Consider the following 17,579-nt stretch of genomic DNA (forward strand, 5'->3'; position numbering starts at 1 on the left):
CTAGTCTAGGAGAAGCTTTAAAAAGGTGTGTTGTATTTTGAGACAGGCTTGAAAAAGCAAAGAAGAGTGTATTCTACATTTCTTGTAAAAAAGATGGTAAAAAAGATAATGCATTTTATTTTGTAAAGTGGCATCCTTGTATCATACAATGAGCTTTTGGACAAGTAAAATAAAAAAAATAAAAATGTTCTACTTGTCCCAAGTGGCTAAAGGTTAATGCCCTGCATTATAAGGAATAGGGTGCCATTTGGGATGTAGCCTGTGGGGGACGTAATAGCCAGGAGTGTTAAGGGACTAGGGGGAAGGGCAGAAGACAGAGCCTGGCTGAAGGTCCATCCCGTGGCTTTAACGCTCACTGAGGCCCCGAGCTGAGATAGACTTGCTGCTGACCACAGCTGTGTGTGTGTTCTGCCCTCTCAGCACTGACCCTTTCCGCCGAGGGGTTAAGATCAGGAGGCCAACCAAGCCCCACAAACACCACATTTCCCTATAGGACAATAAAGTATTTGATCATTCACCCACACAGTACCATAAAAATCAGTCCATCTTTAAAACCAAAGCCATCCAATATCAACAAATCTCTTCCCAATCACTCAACTGACATGTAATGAAAATTCTGGAAGAAATCAATAGGCTGACATTTCAGAGGGTTTTTTGGATTAAAATGGGGCTTAAGCTGACAGAATATTTTAGAGGCCCTCCTGTTGGCCACAGGAGCACATTTCCTGCAATTCCACACATTTTTCCACATGGCGAAAATACAATTTTAAAGTTTCAAAGCTAATTTCCTGCAATTCTACACATTTTACCATGGCTTATGCTATTCCGAGTGACTCAAGCATAACAAAACCCATGCCATGACAAAAATAAGCCTGAATGCATTATTTGGGGAATTTTAGATTCTCCCTGACTGTTTAGCTTTAATTTTGGTGATTGTTAGTTCGCAAAGATGATCTTATAAAAAAAAAATATAGGCCCATTATCTTTTCTACTTTTTTTGTCGTTTAACTTTGCACTTTCTGGGGGGTTTGGATATAGGTGGCCTGAAAAACTCCTCGGAGTGAGATCACTGAGCGGTGACATCGAGCCAACAAAGGGTTACATTTGTATGCTTGTGAAATGGTATTACTCTATGAAAACAGTTTGACAATTGGGATACTCATTCACACTGATGCCCCAGACAATACTAGAAAGGACAATGGCAGCGTCCCAAGCGAAACCTTACTCACTTTATAGTGACCAAGGCCTATATCGGGAATAGGGTGCCATTTGGTACGCAGACGATACTTTATATTCAGAGCAGCGTCCCCTCCACATCTGTCCACCCACAGAATATATTTATCCCATACATTTTTAATTGACCGTTGCTGGCCGGGGGAAAGGCAACGCCACATGAATTCCAAACATTACAGCCATTCAAAATGTCACACTCATGAAGAAAGGAATTGATCACATTGTCCCCACCTCAAAAGGAACAAGATTTTTTTTTTTTTCCCCTGGTGGTCAACTAAGTTGTGGTCCCAAATGTCCCCCTTTTCCCTATATAGTGCCCTACGTTTGACTAGACCCTATGGGTCCTAGTGCTTTATATAGAGAATAGGGTGCCATTTGGGAAGTGTCCTTAAATTCAACCCACACACACGGACAGCAGCACAAAAGCAGGGGTGGCAGGGAGAGAGAATCGATCTAACACAATGTCTTTAATAATTTCATGATTTTCCAATTAACTTTCTTAAACACCTACCAAAGTAAGGTTTGCTCCTTTTTTATACAGCTCCTGCTAGCTAGACAAACCATGATTCAGTGCCTTTGATCTGGGACGTGGACTGTATGTGTGTGTGTCTATGGTACGGTGATTGAGAGTGAGAATAACCCCGGGCTCTACTCACCAGCTGTGGGGGCCGGGGGACCAGCCCCTCTCAGGGGGCCAGTGGTGCCAGCCAGGGTAGAGGTGATGCGACTCAGGCCCCTGCCCAGCCTCCTGAATAAGGGGTCTGTGACCACGTTGTCCTCGTCGTGTAGTGGTAGTGTCCGAGGCCTAAAGTGCCGCCATCGGCTCGACTTAATGTTCAACAGTATCTGACTGAGGTCCGCAGAAGAGGATGAATAAGAAGAAGAGGTTCTGTCCGAGGTATTTGTTTGTGAGGTACTAGCAAACTTGTCTGTGACTGGAGAGTGGGGCGGCAGGTCAAGCATTTCCGAGTCCAGCCCATGAAATACATTGTCAAAGTCTGTGTGCGCCCTGTCCAGCAAAAGCCTGAGGGAAACAGAACAGGAAACAGTGTTTAGTCCTTCTGTTAGCCACGCAATTCATTCATGCTGTTGGTCCCAGAAAACTCGAATTTTATTCTCATGGGTGGGTAGTACTAGCATCCATAGCTCGGTCTATGAATTGGAGACTGGTTACATTGCTCCTGCCCCATCACTCAGCTTTTTACTAATAATATTGGCGGGGGTGGACTGCTTGGATGTTTGAATCCCAGATTGCCCCTTGAACTCTGCAGTAACCTACCTGCCCCCTCGTCCCAGGCGTCGTCGCGCCATGCCCAGGCAGCGTGGTGGCACGGTAAGGGTGGTGAGGCAGTAGCGGTAACGAGTGTCTCCCAGGCCGCCCTCTGACGGACTGACCCACGGCCAGCTGCCCCCGTGGTCCAACCGAGACTGGGGACAGACACGGGAGGAGCCATTAGACATGACAGGAGTTATGAAACATGGCCAGACAGGATGCCACTGGGACTATATGGGAATATGTGTGTGCTCACTTCGGCTGTGTTTCTGTATTGAAGTACGTTGTATTGTAATTGATTGATTGTGCATTTCGTATGCCGACCACAAAATTGTGTTTTTTTGTGTAAATGTTCAATAAAGTTACTGTATGGAGTCGTCTATACTCACAGCATAATATTGACAGCCTGCTTTCCTCCGGAAGGCAAAAGAACCGTCTGGGTTGTTCTCCTCCTCAGCTTCTGAGGAACCTGAGTGCATCTGGAGAGTAGTAAAGGGAGAGAGACCAGTCAGTCACAGGTCACCAACAGGGCCATTTTTATGATTAACTTCTTATGGCTTATTGGGGGCATTATTGAGTAGCTTGGATGAATAAGGTGCCCAGAGTAAACTGCCTGCTACTCAGGCCCAGAAGCTAAGATATGCATATTATTAGTAAATTTGGATAGAAAACACTCTGAAGTTTCTAAAACGGTTTGAATGATGTCTGTGAGTATAACAGAACTCATACGGCAGGCAAAAACCGGAGAAAAAAATCCAACCAGGAAGTGGGAAATCTGAGGTTTGTAGGTTTTCAAGTCTTTGCCTATCCAAGATACAGTGTAAATTTGGCCCGATTGCACTTCCCAAGGCTTCCACTAGATGTCAACAGTCTTTAGAACCTTGTTTCAGGCTTCTGTATGAGCTTATAAGAGCTGTTTGACTAAGAGGTCTGGCAGAATGCCATGAGCTAAGTCATGCGCGCGGCCGTGAGAGTGAGCTGCGTTCCTTTTCGTTTCTAAAGATAAAAGGAATTGTCTGGTTGGAATATTATTGAAGATTTTTATTAAAAACATCTTAAAGATTGATTCTATATATCGTTTGACATGTTTCTACGAACTGTAATGGAACTTTTTGACTTTCGTCTGGACTAAGTGCCTGCGCCTCGTGAATTTGGATTTGTGAACTAAACGGGAACAAAAAGGAGGTAATTGGACATAAATGGACTTTATCGAACAAAACAAACATTTCTTGTGGAACTGGGATTCCTGGGAGTGCATTCCGATGAAGATCAACAAAGATAAGTGAATATTTATAATGCTATTTCTGACTTCTGTTGACTCCACAAAATGGCGGGTATCTGTATGGCTTGTTTTGGTGCCTGAGCGCTGTACTCAGATTATTGCATGGTGTGCTTTTTCTAAATCTGACACAGCGGTTGCATTAAGGAGAAGTATATCTTTAACAGATTTCCACCACAGATGTCCAAGGCCCAATCCTAAAGTGACCCCTAAGCCCTTGTGGAGATCTGAGAAGATTTGTAAAGTGAAAATAATCATAGCTCCACCTTCCTCTCTGATGGGCTAAGTCAGGGTTTCCCAAACTCTGTCCTCGGGACCCCAAGGGGTGGACATTTTGTTCAAATAATCAACTAATCATCAAGCTTCGATCATTTGAATCAGCTGTGTAGTGTTGCTTATACCAATCAAATCCTCTCAGATCTCTAAGTGCCTCGGGGTCCATTTGGGAGACAGCCCAGGTCAAACCACTCTGCCTACCTGGGAGTGCAGCTCGTCGTCTGAGCTGGGGAAGTCATACTGGTGGACGTCCTTAGCATTGAACACAGAGGGACCAGAGTGGTGGAGGGCAGCAGCTGACAGGGGTAAGACTTTAGGCTTCTTCTCATACTTCCTCTTCTGCCTGACGACCTCGGTCTTCTCCGGCTAGAAGGGAGGGAAGGACCCAGACACATTTTGTCACTCAATTGCGGTCTAATATTTCAGAAGTAAACCTTCAAGACATTGGCCCGTATTCACAAAGTATACCAGAGTAGAGCTGCTGATCTAGGATCAGGTCTCCTTTCTCCATATAATCTTATTCATTGGGCTCTAAAAGGCCAAACTGATCCTAGCTCTAGCAGTCTACAGTTGAAGTCGGAAGTTTACATGTACCTTAGCCAAATGCAGTTTCACAATTCCTGACATTTAATCCTAGTAGAAATTCCCTGTCTTAGGTCAGTTAGGATCACCACTTTATTTTAAGAACGTGAAATGTCAGAATAATAATAGAGAGAAAGATTTCTTTAGATTTGATTTCTTTCATCACATTCCCAGTGTTTCAGAAGTTTACATACACTCAATTAGTATTTGGTAGCATTGCCTTTAAATTGTTTAACTTGGGTCAAACGTTTCGGGTAGCCTTCCACAAGCTTCCCACAATAAGTTGGGTGAATTTTGGCCCATTCCTCCTGACAGAGCTGGTGTGACTGAGTCAGGTTTAAGGCTCCTTGCTTTTTCAGTTCTGCCCACACATGTTCTATAGGATTGAGGTCAGGGCTTTGTGATGGCCACTCCAATACCTTGACTTTGTTTTTAAGCCATTTTGCAACAACTTTGGAAGTATGCTTGGGGTCATTGTCCATTTGGAAGACTCATTTGCGACCAAGCTTTAACTTCCTGACTGATGTCTTGAGATGTTGCTTCAATATATCTACATACTTTCCCTACCAAATGATGCCATCTATTTTGTGAAGTGCACCAGTCACCCCTGCAGCAAAGCACCCCCACAACATGATGCTGCCACCCCCATGCTTCACGGTTGGGATGGTGTTCTTCGGCTTGCAAGCCTCCCCCTTTTTCCTCCAAACATAACGATGGTCATTATGGCCAAAGAGTTCTATTTTTGTTTCATCAGACCAGAGGACACTTCTCCAAAAAATACGATCTTTGTCTCCATGTGCAGTTGCAAACCGTAGTCTGGCTTTTTTATGGCGGTTTTGGAGCAGTGGCTTCCTCCTTGCTGAGCGGCCTTTCAGGTTATGTTGATATAGGACTCGTTTTACTGTGGATATAGATACTTTTGTACCTGTTTCCGCCAGCATCTTCACGAGGTCCTTTAATGTTGTTCTGGGATTGATTTGCACTTTTCGCACCAAAATACGTTCATCTCTAGGAGACAGAACGCGTCTCCTTCCTGAACGGTATGACGTCTACGTGGTCCCATGGTGTTTATACTTGTGTACTATTATTTGTACAGATGAGGTGTTTGGAAATTGATCCCAAAGATGAACCAGACTTGTGGAGGTCTACAATATTTTTTCTGAAGTCTTGGCTGATTTCTTTTGATTTTCCCATGATGTCAAGCAAAGAGGCACGGAGTTTGAAGGTAGGCCTTGAAATACACCCACAGGTACACCTCCAATTGACTCAGATTATGTCAATTAGGCTATCAGAAGCTTCTAAAGCCATGACATCATTTTCTGGAATTTTCAAAGCCGTTTAAAGGCACAGTCAACTTAGTGTATGTAAACTTCTGACGCACTGGAATTGTGATACCATGAATTATAAGTGAAATAATCTGTCTAAACAATTTTTGGAAAAATTAGTAGATGTCCTAACCGACTTACCAAAACTATAGTTTGTTAACAAGACATGTGGAGTGGTTGAAAAACGAGTTTTAATGACTCCAACCTAAGTGTAAGTAAAATTCTGACTTCAACTGTATATGAATACGGGCCATTGAGGTCACCCTCTTGCTCTGTTGCCATCTCCCTCTCTCACCTTGGACTTGTACTCCTTGAGATCCATGTGGTCCTGATGTCTGTACTGGTTGCTGTTGGTCAGCGGCACCAGAGGGATAATATGGGCAGGCTTGTCCAGTGCACGCTGGGCTAGCACTTCAGCCATGATCTCACCACCAAAGTCGGACATGCCGTTCCTGGAGGGGCAATGGTCAAAGTCAAGATAGAAATCAAGCATTTGAAAAACAACTGGATCTCAATCAAACCGTCAGCCACTATCAAAACCCGATTTAAAACATTGTTTAGGAACTAAATGATCGAAGGCTAACTCTCTTAAATGGATCAGAACCATTCCTATACAGTAGTACCAGAGATCCTATAGGCCAAATTGATGGTTGGCTAGCTAGATAACAAAACACATCCAGAAACGCATTGTTTTATACAATATTCTACCATAATTTGATCAGTTTCTAGAATTGAAAGCTTTCCTGACCAAGATGGCTGGCATCCTAGCAACATGACTTTAAAAACAACCTGTGTCTCTGAGTAGTACCCACCTCTTCTCTACGATCTCCAGGGTGAGGTGCAGCAGCTCTCTCTTGCTCTTCTCCCTCCTCTTGATCATCTCCAGGATGGTGACGGCTCGGCTCAGGTCCCTCCGCAGCTTCAGCATCTTCTCATAACCAGCCTCCTCGTTCTTACGGTTCTGAGGTGGGCAATTTCACCATTAAATTGACAGTCATCCGCTGTCAATAATCTAGCGTAGGCCTCTATTTAGTTGAAATGGAAATGTTTAGGGGTATTGGTACATACACTTGGGGCCAGTTTCCTGAACACAGATAAAGCCTAGTCCTGAACTAAAAAGCATGCTCAATGGGAATTTCCATTGACGGAGACTAGGCTTTATCCGTGTCTGGGAAACAGGCCCTTAGTGTTTACCTGGGTTGGGTCAACTAGCCCCTATATGCCCTGGTCTAGAGGTGGGATCCTACCTTTCTGGTCTGCATCTTCTCCGTCCTCCTGCGGAAGGCCACGTATGGGTCTGAGGTGCTGGATCCGTCCCTCTTCTCCTGCTTCACAGTGGGGTGCAGAGTGTCGTGCTGGTTGTTTTTCCTCTTCCTGGTCCAGTAGTCAAACACCTCCTTGATCAGCTCGTCATCCTCCTTCAGCAGCAGCTTGGCCTCCTGCAGGCTCACCGCCTGACAGAGGGAAGAGGGGAGGGAGGGTCACTGTCATAACTTGACCCAAAGATTCCCAGGACGCTATTAACTTTTTAGGGATAGGGGGCAGCATTTTCACTTTGGATGAATAGCGTGCCCAGAGTGAACTGCCTCCTACTCTGTCCCAGATGCTAATATATGCACATTATTAATACTATTGAATAGAAAACACTCTGGAGTTTCTAAAACTGTTTGAATGATATCTGTGAGTATAACAGAACTCATATGGCAGGCAAAAACCTGAGAAGAAATCCAAACAGGAAGTGGGAATTCTGAGGCTGGTCGATTTTCAACTCATCGCCTATTGAAATCCCAGTGGGATATGGATCTGTTTGCACTTCCTACGCCTTCCACTAGATGTCAACAGTCTGTAGAACGTTGAATGAAGCTTATACTGTGATGTTGAGCCGGATGGGAGCTGTTTGAGTCAGTGGTCTGGCAGAGTGCCAGGTCCTGGTCACGCGCATTCCACATGATATCGACTTGCGTTCCATTACTTCTATAGACACAAAGGAATTCTCCGGTTGGAACGTTATTGAATATTTATGATAACAACATCCTAAAGATTGATTCTATACTTAGTTTGACAAGTTTATTCGACCAGTAATATAACTTTTTGAAGTTTGTCCGAAGTTCGCTTGGACCTGCGCGAGCGTTTGGATATGTGTACTAAACGTGCTAACAAAAGTAGCTACTTGGACATAAATAATGGACATTATCGAACAAAACAACAATTTATTGTGGAACTAGGATTCCTGGGAGTGCATTCTGATGAAGATCATCAAAGGGAATATTTATGATGTAATTTCATATTTCTGTTGACTCCAACATGGCGGAGAAATGGTGTTTCTATCTGAGCGCCGTCTCAGATTATTGCATGGTTTGCTTTTTCCGTAAAGTTTTTTTGAAATCTGACACAGCGGTTGCATTAAGAACAAGTGTATCTTTAATTCTATGTAAAACATGTATCTTTCATCAAAGTTTATGATGAGAATTTATGTTATTTGATGTGGCTCTGCAATTTCTCCGGATATTTTGGAAGCATTTCTGAACATGGCGCCAATGTAAACTGAGATTTTTGGATATAAATATGCACATTATCGAACAAAACATACATGTATTGTGTAACATGATGTCCTATGAGTGTCATCTGATGAAGATCAAAGGTTAGTGATTCATTTTATCTCTATTTCTGCTTTTTGTGACTCCTATCTTTGGCTGGGAAAATGGCTGTGTGTTTTTTGGACTTGGCGGTGATCTAACATAATCATATGTTGTGTTTTCGCTGTAAAGCATTTTTTATTTTATTTTAAATCGGACACGATGGGTAGATGAACAAGATGTTTATCTTTCATTCGCTGTATTGGACTTGTTAATGTGTGAAAGTTACATTTAAAAAATATATTTTTGAATTTCCCGCGCTGCCTTTTCAGCGGAATGTTGAGGGGTTCCGCTAGCAGAACGTGTGTCCTAGAAAGGTTAACTTAAACTGGAACCTAGTCGTCATTTTAACCACGTTTACTTCACCGTATTTCCACAGTACATGGTTGCCATTGCACTCAGGTCAGGTCCATCAACACCGAGACTACCGCGCAGGCGTACTAATAACATAGCACCGTAATAACAGAAATAGAGACACTTAAAACATGAATTTAACAGACGCCACCATGAGTAACTAATAAGAGTATCATGTTCACCGCCTGGACAGGATGCTAGGCTGATGCTACGAGTACCTATTGTAGGCTACTCTCTCTTATCCCATCTAAGCCAAGTGCATGTGATTGGGGATATGAGGGTGGGGGACGCCCAGATTAGCAGTGCACTATATAAGAAATAGGGTGCCATTTGGGATGCAACATCCAAGGCTTACCTGCTGCCCACTGCCTTTCTCCAGTCGGTCGATCATCTCCTCAAACTGCAGGAAGGTGATCTCCATCTTCTTCTTCAGCTTGTTCACAAAGGCCTCATCCTCCGTGTCCAGGTCATAGTCCGGCTGCTCCGTGTCCAGGCTGAAAGCTACAGAGAGACAGAGAGAGACAGAGAGAGACAGAGAGAGACAGAGAGAGTTTAGACATGAGGATGTCAGTGTCCAGGTTTAAAGCTACAGAGAAGGGAGAAAGGGAAAGTTTTTTTTTAGACTGGTGAAAGCTGGATGAGAGATCTTTAGACATGAGGATGGGAATGAAGCGGACTATCAGAGATCCTGGGAGCCATTTCAAATCCCCATCGTGATGTCAAACCCGCAAGAGATTCATGCTGCTCAGCGTAAATGTAAGTTCTGGTTCGGTTTTCAAGAATTAAAAACCACTTGATAAAGTGGCTCGTGCTGGCAAAAGCTACGCGTCCATGACGCACGTACCCAGTGTAACTCCCCTGTTACCACTGAGCACACATGCTAATGTGAAATTCCATTTCAAGAGTTCAGATGAAGAGCTGTCTGCTCATCTCTCCCATTATAGGATATGGGGAGGCCTTTTATCCCTAGATCTTCTGTCTGAAATAATGCGGACTTTATGTTCTGAGCTACTAGCGCTTCAATGTCGAAGATGCATAAAGATTTGGGAATTCAGATATGACGTCATGGTTTTACCACTATCCATGGAGTTTTTAAAAATTTTCAAATTGCATGCGTCTCGGAGCTTAAATTGGGATCATGTATACTGTGCTAATGCCGATACCAAAAAAATCTAAATAACAGACAGGGATGCACAATATATCGGTGAACATATCGGAATGTCTAGTTTAACGCCGATGTCAAACTGACGTGCATACCTATATAAAATGTAGGTACATGACGTAATGACGCCAAGTAAAATCTTGTGCTACACAGCATTCCTAACCTAGCCCACAATGTCTGCTGTGTGGAGTAAGAACATTTCAGTGAGACAACTCAAATGAGAAATCCATTAAAGCCAAGATGATGGAATTCATTGCCCTTGACAATAAACCGTTCTCGTGTGGGTGATGTTGGCTTTCGCTGACTGGTCGAGCACCAGTACTCACTACCAAGTGCGCTATTTTTAGATGTTGCCCTACCGGAGTTACACAGTAATAGCGTCACTGCTATTAGCTTCACGACATACATACTCTGGAACGCCGTTTGGGTCTTTGCGTGTCAAAAAAAGATACAGTAGCACTGTCAGAGATGTACAAAAAAAATCTGCAAACACTGGCCACGAACGATGTGTTTACAAAACCGCATTGGTAATAAAGCATAATTTGTTTGACCGCAACTTATGGGGTAGCTAGATAGCTTTAGCTTGGTACCTAGCTAGCACCAATACAACCACCCTGCAAAATGACCTCCAGCAGGCCACAAATGTGCATGTGTCTGCTCAAACGGTCAGAAACAGACTCCACAGGTGGGGGTTGTGCTTACAGCCCAACACCGTGCAGGACGTTTGGCATATGCCAGAGAACACCAAGATTGGTAAATTCGCCACTGGCGCCCTGTGCTCTTCACAGATGAAAGCAGGTTCACACTGAGCACATGAGCACATGTGACAGACGTGACAGAGTCTGGAGACGCCGTGGAGAACGTTCTGCTGCCTGCAACATCCTCCAGCATGACCGGTTTGGCGATGGGTCAGTCATGGTGTGGGGTGGCATTTCTTTGTGGGGCCGCACAGCCCTCCATGTGCTCGCCAGAGGTAGCCTGACTGCCAATAGGTACCGAGATGAGATCCTCAGACCCCTTGTGAGACCATATGCTGACACATGCACATTTGTGGCCTGCTGGAGGTCATTTTGCAGGGCTCTGGCAGTGCACCTCCTTGCACAAAGGCGGAGGTAGCGGTCCTGCTGCTGGGTTGTTGCCCTCCTACGGCCTCCTCCACGTCTCCTGATGTACTGGCCTGTCTCCTGGTAGCGCCTCCATGCTCTGGACACTACGCTGACAGACACAGCAAACCTTTTTGCCACAGCTCGCATTGATGTGCCATCCTGGATGAACTGCACTACCTGAGCCACTTGTGTGGGTTGTAGACTCCGTCTCATGCTACCACTAGAGTGAGAGCACCGCCAGCATTCAAAAGTGACCAAAACATCAGCCAGGAAGCATAGGAACTGAGAAGTGGTCTGTGGTCACCACCTGCAAAATCACTCCTTTTTTGGGGGTGTCTTGCTAATTGCCTATAATTTCCACCTTTTGTCTATTCCATTTGCACAACAGCATGTGAAATTTATTGTCAATCAGTGTTGCTTCCTAAGTGGACAGTTTGATTTCACAGAAGTGTGATTGACTTGGAGTTACATTGTGTTGTTTAAGTGTTCCCTTTATTTTTTTGAGCAGTGTATATATATCGGGGGGGTGGGGGGGTTTGGCAAGGAAAATATCGGATATTGGTATCGGACAAAAATGTCATATCGCTGCATCACTAGTAACAGGGCAATCAATATACAATACAGTGAATTTTGGTAAACAAGGAATTTGTGGTAAGCGCATGGAGGCCACCATCTTTATGCACCTTTACTATTCTGACCAAAGCTACAGCTGTATTGATTGGGGTAAAGTGATTACTTTTCATTTGGTCGGTTAAGCAAATCTGAGCAGAATCAAGCTAGAGGCACATACAAATTCATGGCAGTCATTCTAGGCAACTGCATTTAAATTTGGCCAATGACACTTTCAAAGCCCAAGACGGACAAGAATCCTGAATCCTTAACACAAACGCCTTAATTTAAATAAATTACAATGTCATTAGAAGTTTGATTTGAGCTCTGGCGGCTTCTACTGCTAGACTTGCAGCAAAAACTTCAAACAAGGTGACATGAATGAACTCCATGCTTATCATAGAAAATGTCTCACATCGGACAAACGGCAGCAGGGACTTCTACTTTAAAACAATGACAAAAAGACATGACCAGGAAATTACATTTAGCCTAGCTCTTATCTGAATCAATCACAACAAATAATGTGATTCATGGACGATACAATAAGGTCTACTAAATTACTACTAAGGACAGATCCCCCTCCCCCTACTATCTCAAATGCCACAAAATGGACAAAACGTCTTGCCATTGCCTACGAACCTACACCCGCAAATGTAGATGGTTGATCAACACCTCCAAAATGGACACCTTGACCCAATGCGCAGATCTAAGAGGATCTGACTGCTGCAATCAATATGGAAACAGCTTCACTGTGTCTTCTGATAGGCTGGGTGGAAGTTTCATCATTGCTTATACCAATCAGATCCTGCCAGATGTCCACAAGTGACACAGGGTGTTAGGGTCGATTTGGTTGAGAGCCGTGAGAAAACGAGTTTTGATCAGTCATGGAAATAAAAAGTGCCGAAAACACGTTGGCTCACTATTTATAAAGAAGATGGAGGTCAAGCTATAGCACCCGTACTTAATAGGCGGACCACGGGCCGGATCCGGACGCAGAAGCTTATTTTTATTAGATCAGGATTCGACTCCTGGTATCGTACGAACACACAAAACACATGAAAAATGTGTCGAATTACAGGAAACAGGCTTTAAAACGTCTATTTTCCCTCTCTGCCAACAAGAGGGGTGAGAACAGTTTGAACAGTTCGGGATCGCATGGGCTGCGAGGTGGGGGGGGTGGCGGGGTGTTCCCCCGCAGACAAATGGCAATAATCATCTGGATCTTTACCACCTAGGAAATGTGTGTGACCGGACCTTCTTAAATAGTGTTTGAGTACCCCTGAGCCCTAGGACGAGACGACTAGAGCTAGCTAATGCTATTTTTTGGGGTTATACCAATCTATACTTGGGAGTCAAAGTATCGATATAATATAATCTAAACTAATACTGCACCCCCCCCCCATATCAATAGCAGCCAGGTCCACTACTCACGCTGTATGTGAATAAGCTGCTTTGGCATCTTGAAGTCCCCGGGGTAGAGGGACTCGTAGTAGGCGATGTTGCCGTCTGCCTCCGGGACGGGGATGACCATGTTGTGTTTCTCGCCATATACTGACTGGGCCGACATGGCTCTCTGGAGATGGTGTTCCTAGAGAGACAGAGAAATAGTTTAGTAATATAATATATGCCATTTAGCACTCTTATCTAAAGTGATTTCTAAATCATGCGTACATTTTGGGGTGTGGCCCCAGCAGGAAACCAACCCTCAGTTGCAATCGCCATGTTCTACCAACTGAGCCACACAGGACCACAGGGAGAAGTTCAGAGAAGAGGGCAAATGATTGAACAACATACCTCTGCCCAACAGGCCCTATATATTAAATAAAGTCCAAGCACTTGAATAGCTAAATTGACAGGGTCAGCTGGAAGTCTGAGGTAACGGATGCCTAGAGAGAGGAGTACTTAAGTCAGAGTGAACCTCAATCACGGTCACACCAACTGCTGCCATCTGATCCATGAGGCCAGGAACAAATCAAGCGTCAAATCAGTACTGACAGAAACGACAGCCTTTTCAAGGAGATTTCAGGTGACAACACTATTCATTGTTTTAAAGTACTAGAAAAAAAACAAAAGGACTGGAAAATCAAAAGTACACAGCAGGACTTGGCAAGGCAGGAGTAAAAGTCCTGGAATGGTTAGCAGTCACACACTGAGTTATTAGGTTTTTCCTCCAGGTGCAGAACCCACGTACACTCCTCCACTTATAGCCAAGGCAATTTGTAGGCTTACTCGCATACCTGCTCCTGTTCCAAAGTCTGGGGACTAGTTTGGACCAGGCACCTTGCAGATGCACTTTACAACAACCAAATAATGACAGTCTTTTGAATTAACTACAAAACACCAGTGGATAAAACAATAGTGTATCAAGTTTGAACAGTGTCCTCTGGCTCTGAACAGGGCCTGGAGCGGTGCTCGTCTGAGCGGGCTGGCCAACAGTACTAAAATGAAAGGGCCCTCTGGCTCTTAGACAGATGGGCACCTTGCCCTTGGCAGCCTGTCAACACAGCACAGCGTAGGCCCAGACTTGTACATCACCTCTCCGGAGTGTGTGTGTTTATGGTTTCACTGCTCTGGGGGACCTAGGCAAACTAGAGATGTTTCTTCTGCCTTCTCACCAGCTGTGTCAAATGGAACACCATTCCCTATTTAGTGCACTACTTTTGACCATGTCAAGAGAAGACTTTGGCCTGATTAAAAGTGCACTATGTAGTGATTATAGCCGCGGATATGCACCCAATCTCGGTGGTTGAGAAAAATAGAGAGTTTCAGTGCCTCTTGAAAGTGCGAGCCACATTACTAACTTTGCAAAATACATTCCGAACCGTGGGTTTGGTGAATCGTTACACCCTTAACATGGACAGCCACATGGGACGGTGCCTGACGGGGCCACGGAATAGCAGCGCATGTCCGGGGAGAAGAACTCATTGTGTAACTTTACCACTGCGAGACTGGATGTCTCCCAAATGGAGCCCTATATAGTGCACTACATTTGACCAGAGATCTATGATCTCTTTATATTTCAAGTTTAGCCAACTTGGATCTATTTGCTAGTTAACAAGGTAGAACAGTTGAATTGTTATGAACACACCCATGCTAGCCTGTCCACTTTGTTCAGATGTTGAAATCAAGTGGCCGACCTTATTTCTCAGAATGAGAAGGAGTTACCAATTCCTTATATAAATTTTGTTATGCTTATTGCACATTTGTAAAACACAGACTAGACAACTAGTATAACAGTCTTTAGCTAAGACGCTGCTAGCAGTACACCAACACCACGCACGACAAACTGACCGCTCATTTTCCAGAATCATTGTTCATTGATACTTTAATTTTAGTAGTGTCTGCTCTGTGTGCAATTTGAGCAGTTGAGAACATAAGAGGGTATTAGAAAAGTTACCTTCTCTATTACAGTAAAATAATGTCCCAATGTGTTTGTGTCCATACGACCGATTCTGTTGGACCAAACCTCAAAATGCAAATAGCGAGTTGAAACCGCTTGTCAGAGAGGAAGAAGTGATCTCTCATCTTTGTTATGTGAGTGGCAGGGGCTTGGTGTGTGTGTGTGTATGTGTGTAAACAGAGGAAGTAGTGAAGCAAGAAGTTTCACTCATCAAAATGTGTCCAAAATAATCCCCAATGTGTTTCTTTGGGCTTATTTTGGATCTAACCTTGTCGCCTGCCTTCTCGCCTTTGGGACAACGACTCCCATTGTTAAGTGCGGGGACATGGGCATCTCATTATATACAGATCTCTGGTGTAAATGGGAAGATGCACACAGCCAAGAAGGAGCAAAAGAGAAGACCAACGGACATGAACGGTCAAAAACAAAATAAACATTGATTCTTGCAGTACAGGCTTTTGGAATATTATGCAAAAAAAATGTTTAATTAATTTGACTTCTACAACAGCATTGTTGAATACTCATTTTAGAATGGACATAAAAACCAGATATCGGGACAGTTGGAAAATATATATCAGGACACCTTGCAATCATGATGCAATATGCGACTACACTTGCCACAAAGACACAGAAAGAAACCAACAACTACACAAACTGAAAGTGGGTCACATTGTAAACGCATGTCCAGTTTTCTTTAATAAAAAACAGCTAGCTAGCATTGATTTGTTTTTGCAGAGTCATTTTTTGGGAGTATCTGATGCCCTAACGTGGTGAGTGAGGAACATTAATTTCTCCGGTCCCCTCCACCGCTAAAGCTGTCAAATCCTCCCACATGCTTCTAGTTTGACTAGCTGTTTTTGCAACTGATATTTTTGAATTCGGTTGTCATATTGGCAGGTTTGCTAGCAATTTTTTTTTTTTACCTAGCTTCGTGTTTGATGTGCAATCTCTTCGTAATTAACAGTCAATGTTGACGAGTGTCCTGACGAGAACGCAAACTTTTCTAACTATGCCAGGCAAAAATCTGGCATTATTAACTCATTGTTACGGATGTATCCAAATGAATGCCAATAGAAAACAGCTACTTTATTTTTCTGGCTGCAGAGGTCGCAACTGTGTAGCCGTAGCTAGTTGGCTAGCTAGCAGCACGCAAGGGATATGAACGTTGCCACTGAGCATGGCACCGTAACATAAAGAACAAAACGACTGGGTCGCGTCTGTCAATATCGAACTAACCAAAAGATGATAAAATATGAATTCGCTTAACGGACGTTGCGTCGTCCATTATTTCCAAGGTAATGTACATTTTTTTCAAACATTAGCCAAAATGCAATTCGCGGCAAAACACCATTCCAAACAGCGCACCTGATAGTGGTTTCATATGTGACAGATCTCTGTTAGAAACTTAGAAAAAGGAGGAATCTAAAGATGCAACAACTACAGTGCCTTGAGAAAGTATTCAAACCGCTTGACTTTTTCCCAAATTGTTGTGTAATAGCCTGAATTTAAAATTGATTAAATGCTAACAAAATGAACACAAGTAATAGCGAATTTCCATGGAGGCTGCTAGCTAGATATGCCAATGAGAGCCAAATAAAATAAACTGCAAAGACAGGAAATTCAGCTCATAAAGTTATACATTTTTATAGATAGGCGCTACCAAATGTCATTTTTGGTGAGTTTGGACATTTACAAGCGAATAGGAACGAGAGACATTGTGCAAATGAAGTGTTTCGACGCATGCTTGTTTGAAAGAAGAACAGTACTGGCGGCTCTGGGCCAGCATGTGTGGGCAACATGCTGTGTGTGGGAGTCTGGAGTTGCTAAGGCAACAGGCCAGCCTGCTCTGCTCATAGAATACAGGCTGAGAACTGAGAGAAGAAAAAAAAACGTAAGGAAATCAAGATGGTGGCAGCTGTACAAATTACACATCCAAAGGGCTTTGACTTCTCAAACACGGCAGAAAGCTAAAACAATGAAGACCCCGTCACAAAAAATATAATGCATTAGAAATATCTTCCTGCGTTTTGTAAATGCAGATGTAAAATGTTTCTTATTGTAATTTCTGCATCAGTTGCACTCAGATGAGAATTCACCATCAGCAGACCGCGCACTGACCGATGTGTGGCTACTTTTCTCCGGCACTTTTCTCGGAGAAGCCAGACAGCTTTTCTTAGGTAAAACGAAATATTATCTTTGAGCAAAACATTTGGCAATGTAGCTGGCTACATTTATTTATTTAACTAGGCAAGTCAGTTAAGAACAAATTCTTATTTACAATGACGGCCTACACCGGCCAAACCCGGAGGACACTGGGCCAATTGTGGGACTATGGGACTCCCAA

General features: G+C 43.6%; 1 protein-coding gene across 5 annotated transcripts in view; it reads right to left on the reverse strand.

The window, feature by feature from the left end:
* The window catches only part of LOC120055861 (enhancer of polycomb homolog 1-like), a 40,929-nt gene that overhangs the window by 6,262 nt on the left and 17,088 nt on the right, over nt 1–17,579 (reverse strand). For all 5 annotated transcript variants that reach the window (XM_039003884.1, XM_039003885.1, XM_039003882.1 and 2 more), the window contains 9 exons: nt 13,267–13,423; nt 9,314–9,459; nt 7,216–7,422; nt 6,781–6,929; nt 6,264–6,420; nt 4,263–4,427; nt 2,896–2,985; nt 2,513–2,661; nt 1,890–2,257 (listed from right to left, as the gene is read on the reverse strand). In XM_039003884.1, the coding sequence (XP_038859812.1) occupies nt 1,890–2,257; nt 2,513–2,661; nt 2,896–2,985; nt 4,263–4,427; nt 6,264–6,420; nt 6,781–6,929; nt 7,216–7,422; nt 9,314–9,459; nt 13,267–13,423 (1,588 nt within the window). The remainder of the gene's footprint in view (nt 1–1,889; nt 2,258–2,512; nt 2,662–2,895; nt 2,986–4,262; nt 4,428–6,263; nt 6,421–6,780; nt 6,930–7,215; nt 7,423–9,313; nt 9,460–13,266; nt 13,424–17,579) is intronic.

This window comes from Salvelinus namaycush, chromosome 11, assembly GCF_016432855.1.
Source record: "Salvelinus namaycush isolate Seneca chromosome 11, SaNama_1.0, whole genome shotgun sequence".
Taxonomy (NCBI): domain Eukaryota; kingdom Metazoa; phylum Chordata; class Actinopteri; order Salmoniformes; family Salmonidae; genus Salvelinus; species Salvelinus namaycush.